Genomic DNA, 16,521 nt, shown 5'->3' on the forward strand with positions numbered 1-16,521 from the left:
GTGGTTTATTCAATCAAATAGGACTTAAAAATTAACTTAAAAGTGTTACATCTTTAGCCTATCACAGCAGCCAATCTTTCTTCCAGCTTGGTTCCCATTTTATTAAGTTGAATCTGAACTGGACCGCTTCAGACTGCAAGAATATGTCTTCTGCTTTTCCACATAAAAATAACCCCATAAAAATCTGGCTTATGAACTTCTCATTTTCTCTGACATTCATGTTTCCATATTATTCTTGTTTTAAAATTAAAGGATATTTCTTGGAGCCATTTATTTATTATTTATTTATTGGCTACCCATCTTAAAACAGGATAATTCTGGAGGGTTTATAATATTAAAAGGATAAAATTATATAAAACCTACTGTATATACCATGTGAATAAATCATTACAATTGCAATTATAATCATAGCACAAAGCGAACATTTGCTAATGTACAAATAATCTCCACGTTAGCCTCCTCCAAATTCAAAACAGTTATTATGATCAAAGCCAAGGAAAGAATACAGACTTGACTTACTTTAACATATGGTACTTCTATTTTAGTGAAAACTTATTTATATAAAGAGGGGGGGGGAGCACCCTGAACCTATATAGAAGGCTATTAGCTATCACAATGGCAGGGAGAATAAAAGTACTGGGCATGTATTTCCAGAAAATTCACATGGAGAATTCAGTAAAGGAAAACTGAAAAGTGAGCATGTATCCCCACCTAAAATTAACACAGGTTTATTTAGACCTTTAACAGTATTAATGACTTTCGAGTCTTTTACACATTTGTAGACAAGCATGTTTAGTTTCCTACTATATCCTATTTTTACGCTTTATTTGCATACCTTTATGATAAAAAAAATATCACTATTTTTCTTTGGTAGGTGATATGCTGCCATTAGCAAGTTGACTAATCCCTCATTCCTCCGCACACATTTTTTAAAAAACAAAGTTCTCCTGCTTTTATATGCCGTTTTATGTGCAGTCTCTTGGCTCGGTGATTTCCGAGAGATGTTAAACTATTCAGAGTGAATAAGGAAGTGGAATTTGGTTTTTTTTCTCTCTCTCCAGAACTCCAACATATCCAGAAATATTGAAAACTTCCAACCTAACTTGATTTTTTTTTTTTTTGTTATGATTGTTTTAATTTAAAAGCATTCAAATAAAAAAAATGGACATTTTTTTGTTTTTGTTTTTTTTAATGGGGCAAAAGCAAGAAATTGCCGTGCTGGAAAAGAACCCTCAGCTTCTCGCGCTTTCTCTTTCCCCGTAGCGTTTCCAAGCAGCTCACGGCCAGCCCCGCCCGCTCTCGCTCTTGCTCTCGCGCTTTCGTTTCGCTTTGTCCCTCGTGGCACGCCGTAGCTCTTGGCTCTCGGAAACATGGCTGCGGCCATAGGCAGTGGATGCGAGGCTCCGGTGCGCCTCCGCCTGCTCTTCGATTACCCGCCGCCGGTTAGTCCGGCGTGCGGACTGTGTTGGCTGTTGGTGGAGCCTAACCAAGTGCGCCTCATCACTGACCTGATCAGCCTCATTCGGGAGAAGTTCGGCTTTAGCCGCCACGCCAGGCTCAACCTCTTCCTCGACGGGGCGCTCCTGCCGCCCACCGAGAGCGCGCGGCTGGTGCGGGACAACGATTCTCTTCGGTGGGAGCCTTGCAAAAGGAAAAAGGGCCCCGGGGCGGGGGGGGGAGCTCCTTGTATACTACACAGCCCTGGGCTACGGTGGTGGGGGGAAACGGGCTCTCTGAGTGGCTGCCTGCTTTGGAGTGAACAGAGATTTTGGCTATTTGGTTTGCATGTTGGCAAATTTACTTTATTTTATTTTTTTGAATGTTAGCTTGATCCTGTTCAGATTTGGGCAGGAAGATGCCTTCCAAATACTTCGAATTGCATCTTCCATTCGATTCACATAATGATGGGGTTTCTGATGCTAAATACAGGCTGTCCTCGAGTTACAACCACAATTGGGCCCAAAATTTCTGTGGTTGTGAGACATTTGTTAAGTGAGTTTTGCCCCATTTTACGACTTTTCTTGCTTGCCATGGTTGCTAAGTGAATCACTGCCATTGATAGGTTAGTAACCTGGTTAAGTGAATCTGGATTCCCCATTGACTTTGCTTGTCAGAAGGTCTCAAAAAGTGATCACACGACCCTGGGACAACACAGGTCATAAATATGAACCAGTTGTCAAGCACCTGAATTTTGATCACATGATCATGGGGATGCTGAAAAGGTCAAAATTAGGAAAAACAGTCATAAGTCACATTTTCCAGTTCCATTATTACTTTCAATGGTCACTAAATGAACTTGTAAGTCGAGGACTACCTGTAATTGGAGGGGGAATGCAGGTGAAAGCCAAGTGCATCATAATTATAGAACTGCAAATATATAACTATTTAACATGTGGCATGTTAAAGTTAGTACATCTAATGTGGAACTAAGCACCCATAAAATTATTTTATTTATCATCTAGAGCAGATGTTCCCAAACTTGAAATTAAAAAAAACAAAACCTACCATGCTTATATTAGCAACAATTGAGGTTTGGTATCTGTTTTGCTTGTGGAAGCTTATAAAATTTGAGGATGCTGTGATGGTTAGATTAAAATGTAATATGGCATAAAAAGCACACACACCCAATATGGTTAGATTAAAATATAATATGGTGTAAAAAGCACACACACCCAATATATATTAAGGTCCACTCATTACCATACCTATGGGGTGCCCCCCAACCCTAAATATGAACTACTTAAAGTACCCTAATAAGAAAACATTCACAGCAAGCTTGACCCTGAGTGGCATCAGACGGAGGAATCATTGGTCAGGAACCTGTGGCCCAGTAAACCCAATTATTTCTAGTCACTTACCATATCTCAGAGATAACATGGGTGCCATGCTGACCTAGTAAGAATGAATGAATAATAAGGTCACATGGGTGCCTTTATCTATCTAAAACATTCCAAGGTCCTGCTGTCCCTTCCCCTTGTCTTCCCAATAAAATAGGCCAAAGGTATGTAAGCTCTAGTTCTGCTTTTGCTCATGGCTGCTTACCAAAGTGCGGAAGTGTTGCTGGGAGCCCAGTGTATACTGTCTTGTTGTTTGCACGCTAATAAAATTATGTGCTATATTCAAAGTGATTTGGTTGCTTTTGGTGAGCCAGGTTTTGGCCACAACAATAATTGTTACAAGTAAGCAAGACACTGACTTGCCCAAACTTGGCTTTAATGATACTCATTTTATTTATGGAAGCTGTCATACAAATTCATTTATCATATTATTGGGTGATGGTAGTGCTCATTTTGAGAAACCCTGACCTAATGATAATTATTTGATCTTCCAGGCTACAATTCTATATACCATTATGAGGCATAAGCTTTTAAATATAGAGAAGGCTTTACACATTATCTAACCTTATGATTTTGTGTGTGGGGGTTAATGTGATATATAAGCAGGAACAAATGTGGCATGCGTAAACTATGATTCAATAAATCATGGCGTTGTGTGATATGATCCCACTCATGTGGCTTACTCTTAAGTATATACATATAGTCTCTTTTTTAGTCTTTATGCCTTAAAGACTGTTAAGGCATAAAGACTAAAAAAGAGACTATTGTACTGAGATTAGTATTCCTAACCTGTGTCTTTGTAGGATTAAAGGCAGCTGGATGGGTTTTATTTTTAGCATAAAATGTGTTGCAACATTGACATTTTATTTTGTTTGTGGATTTGATAGAGTCAGATTGGAGGAGATTGTTGGAGTGAACAGTTACAACACAGTCACCAATGGTTCTAGCAGCTTGTCAAGAAGACAAAGAAAGCGACAGAGGAAATTGGAGGCAAAGGTCTCTGAAAGTGAAGATACGGAGCCAAACAAAAGAAAGAAGAGTAATTGGAATTTTGAGGACCAAGAAGAAAAATCTACAAATATTCAAGATTCTGTGACATTGGGGATAAAGAAAAAAGCAGCACCTGAAAGGAGTCATACGATAGACACTGAATGTGAGGATGATCATTCTCATTCCAAGAAACCTAGGGGGAAAAATGACCAGAGGAAAGAGCAGGATGCAAAGAAAGAGAAAAAGAAGAAAGCAAGTACATTTCCATCAAGGAGCATCTCCCAGAAGACTGAGAAAAGTCTCAGCCAAAAAAGCACAAAGGGAAACACAATAGCACAAACCAACGCAAAGAAATACAGTTCCTCTAGTGAATCCTCTACAACATCTGATAGTGACCATATTACACCAGCCACAAAACAGACCAACATACATGCATCTAAAGGGACATCGCAGCAGATTAACAAACCACAGTTGGTGTCTTTAAAAACTCTTTCCGCTGGGAAACATAAAGACAAAGTTTCCCTTAAAACGGGACAAACTAAGAAAACCAAGAGCCAGTCCTCTAGTTCAGATTCAGATTCTAGTTCGGAGGAAAAGCAGCAGAGCAGTAACCTGAAAAATAAGCGACCATATCAGAAGCAAGGAACTGTAACTGGCCATTCTTCAAAGGCTGAATCTAAAAGCTCCTCATCGGAATCGGATGATAGTTCTGAATCAGAGACTAGTGCTTTAAAGAAACAGAAGGTGAATGCCACAGGCAATCTATCTGTCAGAGGGAATGATGACAAACAACTGTCCGATGTCTCTTGCGGACTAGCTTCAAACTTGAGGGAAAACGGAAAGGGGCGTGGAAGAGGAGAAGCCCCCCTTTGGAGAGGACCTAGAGTTCGCGGATGCCGTGGGGTGACCAGGGATAGGGGAAGGGGAGAACGCATTCATTTTTTCTATAATCACAGTAATGAAAACCAGAAACAAAAACAGTTAAACGAAGCAGCAACGAATGCCTCTGTTGTTATTCAGGTGGGTATGACAGTAACATTCCAGTCTACGATTCCATGGATCAGTGATGAAACGTTCTTAGAAAAATGGAAGCCATTACATACCTGTCTTTACCACCAAACGGTGGAAGTCTGGTTCCTAATTTTGTGAAATGTGGTCTGTGTGAAGACCACAAGGCTAGAAAGGTTTTAATTAAAATAGATACCATGCTCACTATCTCTGTTAAGCTTAATTTTTCATAGATAAAATATTCCAGTGAATGGGTACTGTCATCACTGTCAGGCAGCTAATGCGTTAAAGTAGACCTTAATTGGGCAACTTTGCATTACAATGTCTTAGTACTGTACTTGTTTTGTACTAATGAACTTTTTAACGGTTGTTTTGTAGAATCCTGTGGAAGCTCCAAAAAAGGACTATAGTGGACTACCTCTCTTGGCTGCTCCTCCACAAGTAGGCCAGAAAATTGCCTTTAAGGTATTCTTTCAGCTGTATAATATGAAGCAGGGTGGCGGGGAGGATGAAATGCAAATAGTAACTGTGAGGCAGATGGAGAAGCATATTCTGTTTTGGTGAGTTAGGTTTGTTGAAACGTGAGTGATTAAACTCCCCACACCACAATTGTTGGTTCGCACAAGATACTAAATCGCAAGCAGTGGTTTACAAAATACAGTGATAGGAACAAGCCTCATCATGGTTTAGTATTATACATGTACCTGGTGTATTTTCTCTGTGGGTCCAAAATTGGATTTAAAAGGTGGCTCCTCTGTATGATGGTGGAAGCTTCTTTTTAGAAGAGAAATGCTGCTCTCGTGTATAAAAAAAAAAGGTAAAGTATTTTTAATAAACACTATTATCACTTGAGAATTAGGCTCCATGTTATACAGAAGCCACTCAGCCACCTAACTACTTTAAATGATCTTGAGAAACTATGCAAGATAGAATTTGGTTATTTCTTGGATGAGAGGTCACTATGAAATCTCATGAATATACCTTGGACTGGGAAGTAAAAAAAAAAACCACACATCTTGGAAGGAGCGTATGGCAAACCACCTCTCTGCTGTTGCTTAGAAAACAACATACAGGTGAAACTTGAAACATTAGAATATCGTGCAAAAGTTCATTTATTTCAGTAATGCAACTTAAAAGGTGAAACTAATATATGAGATAGACTCATTCATATGCAAAGCAAGATAGTTCAAGCCGTGATTTGTCATGATTGTGATGATTATGGCTTACAGCTCATGAAAACCCCAAATTTAAGTTGCATTACTGAAATAAATGAACTTTTGCACGATATTCTAATTTGTTGAGTTTCACCTGTAGAGGAATCCATGAAGTCAATGGGAGTTGAGGTTAACCAGAGACTTTATTTCTAGAACTTTTTCTGCAAGTACCTGTATTAGGTAGAGTTCTCTCTCCCCACCAAAGAATTAATTGGTTCACAGGCTGGCCAGCTTGTCTGAAAGATTTGTATATCTTTTTCTCCCATATGTGTTTTCCTGGGATGCTTTATTTGCCTTACTACAGTGACATGTAGATAACAATTCAGAGAGAGTATCGTTTATCATTGGTGCTAATTGCCACAGCCTGCTTGGAATTGTGATTAAATGGTTAACGGACAGCTATAGGTTCTTCTACCTCTCCTGAAGGGTCATTAATTTACTTGTATTATTAGTGGTGCTTTTTAGATGGGGTACAGTGTAAATTATTATTATTATTGTGGGTTGGAAGTTATCAAAAGTAATTGGCTTCAACATTTTTATTTGATAAAGTGATTTTTTTAAAAAAAAAATCAATAAAGCTTTTTGTCAGAGTGCGCACAGTGTGACCAGGTGAGACAACCCAGGAGCAAATACAGTACACAGTATTTACATAAAGTGGTTTATCCCTACAAAGCATCTATACATACAGGTACTTTGAGACAGGCCTTGAACAAACAACAAACAGCAATTTACAGCACAGAAGCATCCCCCCCCTCTAAACTTTTTATTACAGGCTCTTAAAGTCATATTAGCCCAAAAACCTTGCTGACTCATTCCTTGCCTCACATCATAGTAATAGCTGATCAGCTCTTAAATTTTTACTATGGCACTTTTATTACTGATTTCTAGTTTCTATGCTAATTTTAAGTGAACAATATAATTTGTGGAGGCTACACGTGTATCTGGAGCTTAAGAGTTTGGGTTTTCTTTTAACAGCTTTTGGAATTAACCGAAAATTATACTCCTGAAGTATCAGATTACAAGGTATTGCGGTCAACTTTTCAATGTAATTTGATGCTGCTTTTCTATTTATTAAGTATTACTGCTTTGCTTTTTAAAGCAGCCATGTTAGTCTGTGGTAGCAAAAAATCAGAAGGAGCACCTTTTCTGAATAACAAGTTATATTAAAAGGCCTATGTTTTTATGAGTTGCTATTACAAGCTAATTCAGATTTTCTCTTGTAATCTGCATCTGTATAGTCATTCTGCCTTCACTCCACATCCGATACATCATTCCAATTTAAATCCTATGCATCTGATGAAATGAGCAATGTCTTCTAAAAGCCTTTTAATAGAATTGTTCTTTTGAAAAGACACAGTCTTTTTATCTTTTTTTGCTTTATTGCCAGTGTTAATTGTAATATTGAATTAAGCAAGTGAGATGTCCATTGGGGTGGGGTGGCCAATTTGAATCTAATTCTGTGACCACCCCTCCTTGTTGTCTCCATTGATAAAGATGCTAGTCTAATTTACAGATAATTGAAAAGATTCTTGAGATAATGAATACAAAAATCTTTATAGAGCGTAGAACATATTTTTGTTGCCATTTGGGAATTTATCTTTCTTACTCTATTTCTGTGATGGAAAAAACAATCCACAAAAAGACAAACCAAACCTATTGAGATTTAGGGTTTTCTTACTGAAATATAGAAGAGTGATCTGTGGGCTCCCAAACAACTCATCCCAAAGCACTAAAGATAAATTTGTAAAAGATTACCGTGTTTCTCCAACAATACGGCCTCCACCAGTAGGAAGCCCCAGCATAATTTATTGGCATAAAATCAAATTAAGCCTCCCCCAAATTAAGGCCCATATTAAACATGCGAAATGGGGGGAATGGGCGGGGGGGCTTGCCGTTAGGAAATACTTTGTTGCATGCCCGGATATGGTGCTGCCTGCGTTGGTGGAGCACTTCATATCGGAGACCTTCCGCCACCGTTAATTTCCCTTCTCCTTGCTGCCGTAGCTGCGTTACAGCAACGCCGCGGCGCTTGGCGCAGCACATGCAGCCAGTCAGGGCTCCTCCCTGCAACCGGAGCCCTGAGGAGACACTCAGCTTCAGGCGCTCCTGTGGCCGCTTCCCTTTGCCTTCGATGGTAAGTGAATTATTTTAAAACCTCCGCTCATCCTATCAGGGCCGTGCGAGCTGAGCAGAGCCGGGAAAGCAAGCCGCGGGTGTTTCCTGGTTCTGCCCAGCCCGTACAGGTCCGCGGCCCTGGCGGGATGAGCTGAGGTTTAAAATAATTCACTTACCTTCGAAGGCAAAGGAAGGCAGGCCACAGGAGCGCCTGAGCCAATGCATACCAACAACAAAGGCAAATCCTCAAGGTGGGCTGGAGGGAGGTGGCACGTGCCCCCGGGCTGCTTCAATGCAAGGTCCTGACTTGCAGCATCCTGCTTTCGCCGCCGCCTCCCTCTCCGACTGCGAAACTCGTGTGCCCAACGCTCCGAGCGAGGCGAGCTCTTTCATACATAGAGAGAGGGAAAGACGCCGGCATGCTCCGAGAGGCTGGCTCTTTTCTCTAGCCGAGGCTGACATCTGACTGAATCTCTATCCCACTCCTTTATCCTCACGACGGGGTCGGCAGTGACACTCTCTGGTGCGGCCACCTCAGCTTGCCAGCCTTGCCCCGCTATGAGACGATACTGTGACAACCACTGCTGCCGCACTCCCTTCTCTTTCCTCGCGCTCTCCTCCCTTTGCCGGCAGGAGTGTGCGCGCCTGCTGCCACTGCCGCCGCTCCTGAGGCCATCTGGGGCGGGCAGGTGGGAAAGCAAGCAAGGTGGCTGCGCTGTCTTCTTTTTCCCTCAGCAAAGCGCCGCCGCTTGCCGCCACCGCCACCTGCGATGGGCGAGGAGGCGGCGGAGGCACCGAAATGTCACCAAGGCAACGAGTGCCTCCCGCCGGGCCCTCCGCTCATCCCACCAGGGCCGTGGCAGAGCCGTGCGCGCTGGGCAGAACCAGGAAACACCCGCGCTTGCCTGCCACGGCCCTGGAGGCACTTCCTGTAAGCCTCGGCTAGAGAAAAGAGCCAGCCTCTCGGAGCACGCCGGCGTCTTTCCCTCTCTCTATGTATGAAAGAGCTCGCCTCGCTCGGAGCGTTTGGCGAAGCACACAAGTTTTGCAGTCGGAGAGGGAGGCGGCAGCGAAAAGGATGTGGCGGCAACGGCAGGATGCTGCAAGTCAGGACCTTGCATTGAAGCAGCCCGGGGGCACGTAGCCACCTCCCTCCAGCCCACCTTGAGGATTTGCCTTTTGTTGTTGGTATACTTGGCTTCAGGCGCTCCTGTGGCACCTTCCTTTGCCTTGAAGGTAAAGTGAATTATTTTAAAAACCTCAGCTCATCCCGCCAGGGCGCGGCAGCCGTGACGTGGGCTGGGCAGAACCAGGAAACACCCGCGGTTTGCTTTCCCGGCTCTGCTCAGCTCGCATGGCCCTGATAGGATGAGCGGAGGTTTTAAAATAATTCACTTTACCATCGAAGGCAAAGGAAGGCGGCCACAGGAGCGCCTGAAGCAAAAAGTGTCTCCTCAGGGCTCCGGTTGCAGGGAGGAGCCCTGACTGGCTGCACGTGGCTGCGCCTAAACGCCGCGGCGTTGCTGTAACGCTACGGCAGCAAGGAGAAGGGAAATTAACGGTGGCGGAAGGTCTCCCAACATCCAAGCTATCGCCGCCCGCCCACCCGAGGATGCAAGGGGAAATAGTCACCCGAAAAGACGGCCTAGCCGGTTTTTCGGGGTCAAAAATAAGGCCCGGCCTTATTATGTGAGAAACACGGTATATAAAAGAAGATACATGGCCAAAAATGAATAAGTAATGATATTTGCATAGGCAAATATTCTATATCAATTCTATATCAACAAAGAGAGCCAGTTTGGTGCAATGGTGAATGCACCAGGCTAGAAACTGGGAGATTGTGAGTTTTAGCCCCTCCTTAGACAGGAAGCCAGCTGGGAGACATTGGGCCAGTTACTTTTTCTCAGCCTAGGAAGGAGGCAAGGCCAAACCACTTCTGAAATCTTGCTAAAAAACCTGCCAGGAATTGTCCAATGAATTTTCAGAAGTTCACACAGACTCAAAGGCACACACATACACAGAAGAATAAAGCAATCACTCTATTATGTGAGCCTTTTTGCATTACCCTGCATTACATGTTTATGACATAGTTACCTGGCTTCTGTCCAAACAGTGAAGTGTAACCTGGGTCTGATTACTTCCTTGATTTTTCCATATACTTACATTCTCCTGCTAGCAGAGCAATATAATTTTAAACAGAAAAATCCATTCTTAACTAGAAAAATCTACTTTTACAGATGTCTTTTCAACTTTCAAATAGCACAGTCCGTAGTTATGGTTGGGCATAACAGTGGAGTATCATATGAATGTGGTCTCTCTTCTCTTTGGAAATATAGTTGTAAGGAATTTCAGAATTACTAGATAAGTTGTTCACTGGTCAAGTTTTCATTGTTAGTATTGTATGAAATGCTAGGGACCATGAAGAAGAGAAATAATGCATTTTATTGGGAGAACACCATCCTTAGACATCAAACTACACAACACAGGTATTCTTCAACATACAACCACAATTGAGCCCAAAATTTCTGTTGCTAAGTGAGATATTTGTTAAGTGAGTTTTGCCCTATTTTATGACCTTCCTTGCCACAGTTGTTAAATGAATCCTTCAGGTGTTAAGTTAGTAACACAGTTGTTAAGTGAATCTGGCTTCCCTATTGACTTTACTTATCAGAAAGTCACAAAAGGGGGGGGAATCACATGATCCTAGGCCACTGCGGCCGTCATAAATACGAGTCATTTGCCAAGTGTCTGAATTTTGATCACGTGACCATGGGGATGCTTGCAATGGTCATGTGAAAAACAGCCATAAGTCACTTTTTTCATTGCCACTGTAACTTTGAATGGTCATTAAATGACTATCTGTACTTAGAAGAGAGGATGAATTGCTCTCATTTAAACAGTTTCCCCTTCTAATAAAAATCCCTATTGTTCTTAATGCTGTAGGCATTAAGGTATTCATTTTTACAATAACTTTAGTAATAGAACAATTTATGATATGATAAAATACTGATATGTTCTCGAATGCCCTTGCAAATGCTGTTGTTTAATTCTTTCCCATATTTTTAAGGAAGGAAAAATTGTCAGCTGGAATCCTGTTAATAAGCAGCTAGACCTTGAAATCCTTTCTTTTTCTTCAGGTAAGTAATATGCAACATTTTAAATTGTTGTTTTTATGAAGAGGGATCACGGATTATCACCATTTATAACGGAGTTTTGCAAAATTAGTCTGGCTTAAAGATAAAGTCTAGCTATCATGGGAAAAATCTCACCTTGGACGAGCAGAATTTCTTTTTCTTTTGCAGGCCTCTGCTCACACCACTAAGTTGCTCCGGAGGGAGGTTTTCAGGAGCAGATGGGGAGGCAGCTGGACAGGAGGGTGGAATCTGGCCCACGGGCTGCAAGTTTGGCACCCCTGGTTTACACCATCCGTTGACAAGTCCTGCAGTTTCCAATGACGTTACAAACATCCCAATCTAATTTACACTTTGTTGTGGTCTTTTTTTTTAGTAGCAAAAGAGCCAGGAAAATTTGATCTGATTTATCAATCTGAAGATGGAAATAAGACAATTGAATATGCCGTATCTCAAGACAGGAAGGTATGACAGCAGTTTCTTGAAATTGCTTGACCATCTAAGGCTCTCTTTACATATGCTGCAGTGCCTGTACAAGGAGTATTTGTTTTGCTGGTAAAAGTGTGAGTGTGTGTGTGAGAGAGGGGGCGGGGAGAGAGAGAAAGATAGAAATATGAAAGGGGGAAATGGACATTTCTCAATTCAAGTTTTTTTTAGGCAGACCCTTTTGAGGCCACATGTGAGCAACATTTGGAACTGGTGCCAGTATTTTTGGGGGGAGGGGGGTGGGGGGAGACACAGTTCCAAACTTGATCTGGCATGAATCAACTCCTTTCATCCCTTTATTTACACATCTCTGACATCATTTCTCAGTTCTCTCTCTCTGCTGCCCTTATAGTTATTTTCCAACCTCTCTCTCTCTTTTCCATTTATAGTCTTTCTTGTATTTCTCTGTCCTATTTCTTTCCCAGCTGCCCACACTTTGAGGCAACAATATGTATGTATATGTGTGTGTGTGCATATACACATGTGCACATACATATAGTCCTTGACTTACAACCATTTGTTTTGTGACTGATGTTACAACGGCACTGAAAAAAATGACTTACGACTATTTTTCCACACATAGGACTGCAGTATCTCTATGGCTGCATGATCAAAATTTGGGGGCTTGGCAACTGGCATATATTTATGACGGTCGCAATGTCCCGGGGTCAATCCTAACCCCTTTGAAACCTTGTGACAAGCAAAGTCAATAGAGAAGCTAGATTTACTTAATGACTATGTTAACAACTGCAGTAATGCACCTAACTGTGGTAAGAAAGGATGTAAAGATGGGACAAAACTCCATAACAACTGTCTTATTTTGCAACAAATGTTGGGTTCAATTGTGGCTGTAAGTTGGGGATATCTGTATATCAATTAGAGGAGGTGATTAGGTACATCCTTTACCCTAAACCAACTATGTTTAATACAGTTCAACAACTATTGAACAACTTTGTACAATAAATGAAAGGCAGTGGCCACAGCTCGGCTTGATGCTGTCTGTTGGTGTAACTGGAATGACCGGCTTGCATTTTTAGCCTTTGGAAAGGAGTTGTATGTGCTTTGATAAAGGTTTTGCTCATAACGGAACACTTACACTGTCTTGCAGTAATTGAATGTCATTCAGTTGGTATCTGCTGGCTGCCTCAACGTTCAATATTTCATCTTTTTTTCCCCTCTTTTAGATAACTGAGAGTTGGGAGGCACTAATTGAACCCAGATTAATAATTGACTCTCCAAGTAATGAATCTGGGCCCCCAAAAGGAATCCCTTCAGATACGAACTTGCCTGACCCTCAGCTGTGAATACAGTATGCTTGAACTGTGTGCAAATGGTTTTTGAAGGATTTTTCTTCAGTTTCTGAAGACGGCGTATACATATGCTTTTTTTAAATAAAATATTATAACATGAAAATGATGTTGAGGGGATGTATGTCATATATTAATGTCTGGTATGGTGTCTCGGAAACTTGATGCAATCAAGGACCATTAATGAATGCTTGGAAAATGCAGAGACCAGCTAAATAAACTTAAAACTCTCCCTTGTCTTCCTCTTTTAAGCATGTAGGTGTGCACATTTTTTGACAAATAAGTAATAAAAAGAAGCTTCTTGGATGAGAAGCGAAACGTCTTCAAAGAAAAAACAAGAAAGTCCAACTGCCTCCTGAAAAAGCACCTTTGGGACAACCATGACCTGGATGACTGAGAATCTCTACAGACTCTTCGCATTCCTGTTTGTATTAGGAATGAAGCCTCTATTTTCTGTTCTTGTGAGCCAGCCGGCTATCAGAACATAGGTGGGGAGTGGGCGTAGAAAATAGGTTCTCATCAGCTGTTAGTGTACACAAAGAGATGAAGCTGAAGATTTGAGTATTCTCTGGTCTGTTGATGTGAGCAGGTTGCACCAGACCGCCTAAGGGCCCTCTGGGCTCCCCAGTAGGATCATTGGTTAATGTCCTTCTCTTTAGTGGACGGTATAGCAGTCGACAACCATGATCTCAGCGGCCATCTGAAGGAATGCTTGGTTGACTTTGAGAATTGGTCCTTGCCTTTTGAGGTAGCTGCCTTCTCAGTAGCAGCCCCACCCTGATCTGTGCAACACAATTCTCCCTGAGCTCTGTCAAGGAGAACCGTCCTTCTAGCCGAAAAGGTTGGCTTTCCCCCAAGGCATAGGGTGAGGCTAGAGCCCTGTGGTTGTGGGTTTTTTTATGTACTGGGGAGTGTTCGTGTAAAGTACCAGGAGTTGCTCTGATATGAAATGAGTCAGACAAATCGCTATTTGGATAAGAAAAATAACGTGTGTCATAACTCAGTTACTTATCATGAGAGCTCAGTCTCCCTTTAAAAAAAAAAGCATATCAATATGCTTCTGTGTTCAAATGGAGATATAAAAGGAAGCAATCTTCCTGTTCTAGCATGGACTTTGGAAAAAAAAAAAAAGACTCAGAAAAGAAGGTATTCCTATATTATTTAAAACAGTGGTTCCCGACCTTTTCTATGCCACACACCCCTAGGAAATGGTTGTTTGCACTCTCCACAAAAGTTAATAAAGGGACACAAGCCACTAGTTGTCACAAACCCTGAAATTCCATCTTGCACCCCCTAGGGGTGCAGGCACCCCAGTTTGGCAACCACTAATTTAGACAAACGAGACATGTTCATTGCTTTAGCTATGGGGTCCATTTCAGATATTTGATATCTGGTACGTTATATAGATCAGGCATTCCCAGAGTGCCGTCTTTATTATTTTAATTTTTATCCATCCCGTGGATAATTATTATTTTATTATCCATCCCGTCTTTATTATTTTTATAAATAATTAAAGGTAATGAGTCGGTTCTCTCTGAGCTTAATTGGTTCTCTTTGCAGATGCTTCATTACCCAAATTGACATAATGATTTATTATTTTTTTTTGCAAGAAAGCAACCAAGCTCCAGAGAGTGTCCGGGACCTCTTATTTTAACCCCGAGCTACAAATATTCTCCTTTATTCATAATAATACAAATACTAAATATTCCTTCCTCATCCTATTTTCCCCACGACAACAACCCTGTGAGGTGAGCTAGGCTGAGAGAGTGAGCGACTGGTTCAAAGTCACACCCAGCCGGTTTTCATGCCTAAGGTGGGACTAGAACTCACAACGGTGCCTTAACCACTAGACCAGATTGATTCTCCAATCTCTATCTTGGCATCTTTAGGGGGCAGTGGGGGGAAAGTAGACAGCATGGAGGCATCAGAACAGAGGGTAAGAGAAAGGGAAAGTTTTCCCCCCAAAATTACTGCATATGCAAAATCTATGCATAAAAATGTAACCGCTTAAGTAATTACGCAAAAAATTAAGAGTTTTATATATGTGTGTGTGTGTGTGTATGTATGTATGTATAGTATGTGTATGTGTATGTATATGTATGTATATATGTGTGTGTGTGTGTTAAGTTTTTGCGGGTACTTACATGTATGGTATTCAGCTTTGTTCGGGTATTTTCCCACGTCATTGTAGTTGTGCTTTGAAAGTTGTAGCAACTTTCATCTGCCATCATCAGGTTTCTGAATTGTGTTCGTCTGTTACAAACACAACTCACAAACACAATACAGAAGCCTGATGATGGCAGATGAGATTCTGCCGAAACGTTGCTACAACTTTAAAAGCACAACTATAATGACGTGGGAAAATACCCGAACAAAGCTGAATACCATTCATGTAAGTACCCGCGAAAACTTAAGAAAACACACACGCACACACACACACACACACACACACAAGAAAAAAATGGCATTTTATTTTGTGGTCTAAAGTCAAATCAGGACAGATGATGTTCCAGAGAGCGTGTGCCCCAGCAAAAGACCCGCCTCCTACTGTAGATAGAAAATAAATATATTTATAATATATATAAATAATAAATAAATAAATAATAAATAAATATGTAAATAGAATACTTTTGCGGATAGGACTTACAGCCTGCTTGTCCTATTGGACTTGGGGGAAATGGGTAAATGTAATGGAGAAGAGGAAATCCCTCAGATAACCTGGCTCCATCCCACGTAGGGCTTTAAAGGTCAAAACCAAGCACTTGGAATTGCACTCGGAAGCAAACTGTTAACCAAATCAGTTCATAAAGCAGAAATGTAACTGTCCTCATGGGGACACATAATGGCCTTTGCCGCTGCATTTTGCACCAGTTGAAATTTCTGGCTACTCAAGAGTAATTACAGTGGTCTGTGAGAGAAGTGACTGGAGCATGAGTAATTGAGCAGAGCCTGAAGATCTAGAAACTGACACAGATGGCCCTGACTGCCACCTGTTCCTCGGGCAGGAATTATGAGTCAGAAAGGCTCTTAGTTGGGCAGTGCTAGCTATACAGTACCAAAGAAAGAAAATCCCAGATCTGAAGGGCCCTAAAACTCAAAAGCCACTCAGTCTTTCCAGGTCTCGGTTGAAGCCTGTTGTTCCCCCTCTAGACCCTTGCCACCAAGCAACAGGAGAGGACATCCACAGCACTGCTTGGTTTGCCAGGCCTGGAAAAATACAACTGAGTATCATCAGCCTACTGATGGTGATAGATCAGGCCTGTCAAACTTGCGGCTCGCAGACCAGATGCATCTCGCGCTGCCCATGCCTACACCCGATTTAGCAAAGGAGGAAAAAGTCGTGACAGGTCATGTGACAACGCCATGATGATGCAACTTTGACACCCCTGCAATAGATGATCTCCTCCAGCAGCTGCATGTAGATGTAAAACAG

The 16,521-nt window shown here is 41.7% G+C and overlaps 1 protein-coding gene across 4 annotated transcripts; it reads left to right on the plus strand.

Moving 5' to 3' along the window:
• The first annotated feature begins 1,335 nt into the window (after window positions 1–1,335).
• COIL (coilin) lies at window positions 1,336–14,632 on the plus strand. Of its 4 annotated transcripts, none has more exons than XM_087956188.1 (7): window positions 1,336–1,633; window positions 3,725–4,847; window positions 5,214–5,300; window positions 7,025–7,072; window positions 11,232–11,301; window positions 11,672–11,760; window positions 13,341–14,632. In XM_087956188.1, exons 1-7 carry the CDS (start codon window positions 1,371–1,373, stop codon window positions 13,362–13,364), a joined length of 1,704 nt encoding a protein of 567 aa, XP_087812314.1. In that variant the 5' UTR covers window positions 1,336–1,370; the 3' UTR covers window positions 13,365–14,632. The 4 variants fall into 4 exon arrangements, with proteins under 4 accessions (XP_087812314.1, XP_087812315.1, XP_026536581.1 ...); XM_087956189.1 differs by having other exon boundaries at window positions 11,675–11,760; XM_026680796.2 differs by lacking the exon at window positions 13,341–14,632 and adding an exon at window positions 12,966–13,194.
• Window positions 14,633–16,521: the final 1,889 nt, after the last annotated feature.

This window comes from Notechis scutatus, chromosome 2, assembly GCF_049901735.1.
Source record: "Notechis scutatus isolate UNSWTSFEM ecotype Mainland chromosome 2, rNotScu1.2, whole genome shotgun sequence".
NCBI classification, from domain to species: domain Eukaryota; kingdom Metazoa; phylum Chordata; class Lepidosauria; order Squamata; family Elapidae; genus Notechis; species Notechis scutatus.

Coding starts and splice junctions, on each gene's coding strand:
- COIL (XM_026680796.2), top strand. CDS start 1,371: ATGGCTGCGGCCATAGGCAGTGGATGCGAGGCTCCGGTGCGCCTCCGC. Junction 1,634..3,724: donor CGGGACAACGATTCTCTTCG/GTGGGAGCCTTG, acceptor TGGATTTGATAG/AGTCAGATTGGAGGAGATTG. Junction 11,761..12,965: donor CCGTATCTCAAGACAGGAAG/GTATGACAGCAG, acceptor CCCCTCTTTTAG/ATAACTGAGAGTTGGGAGGC.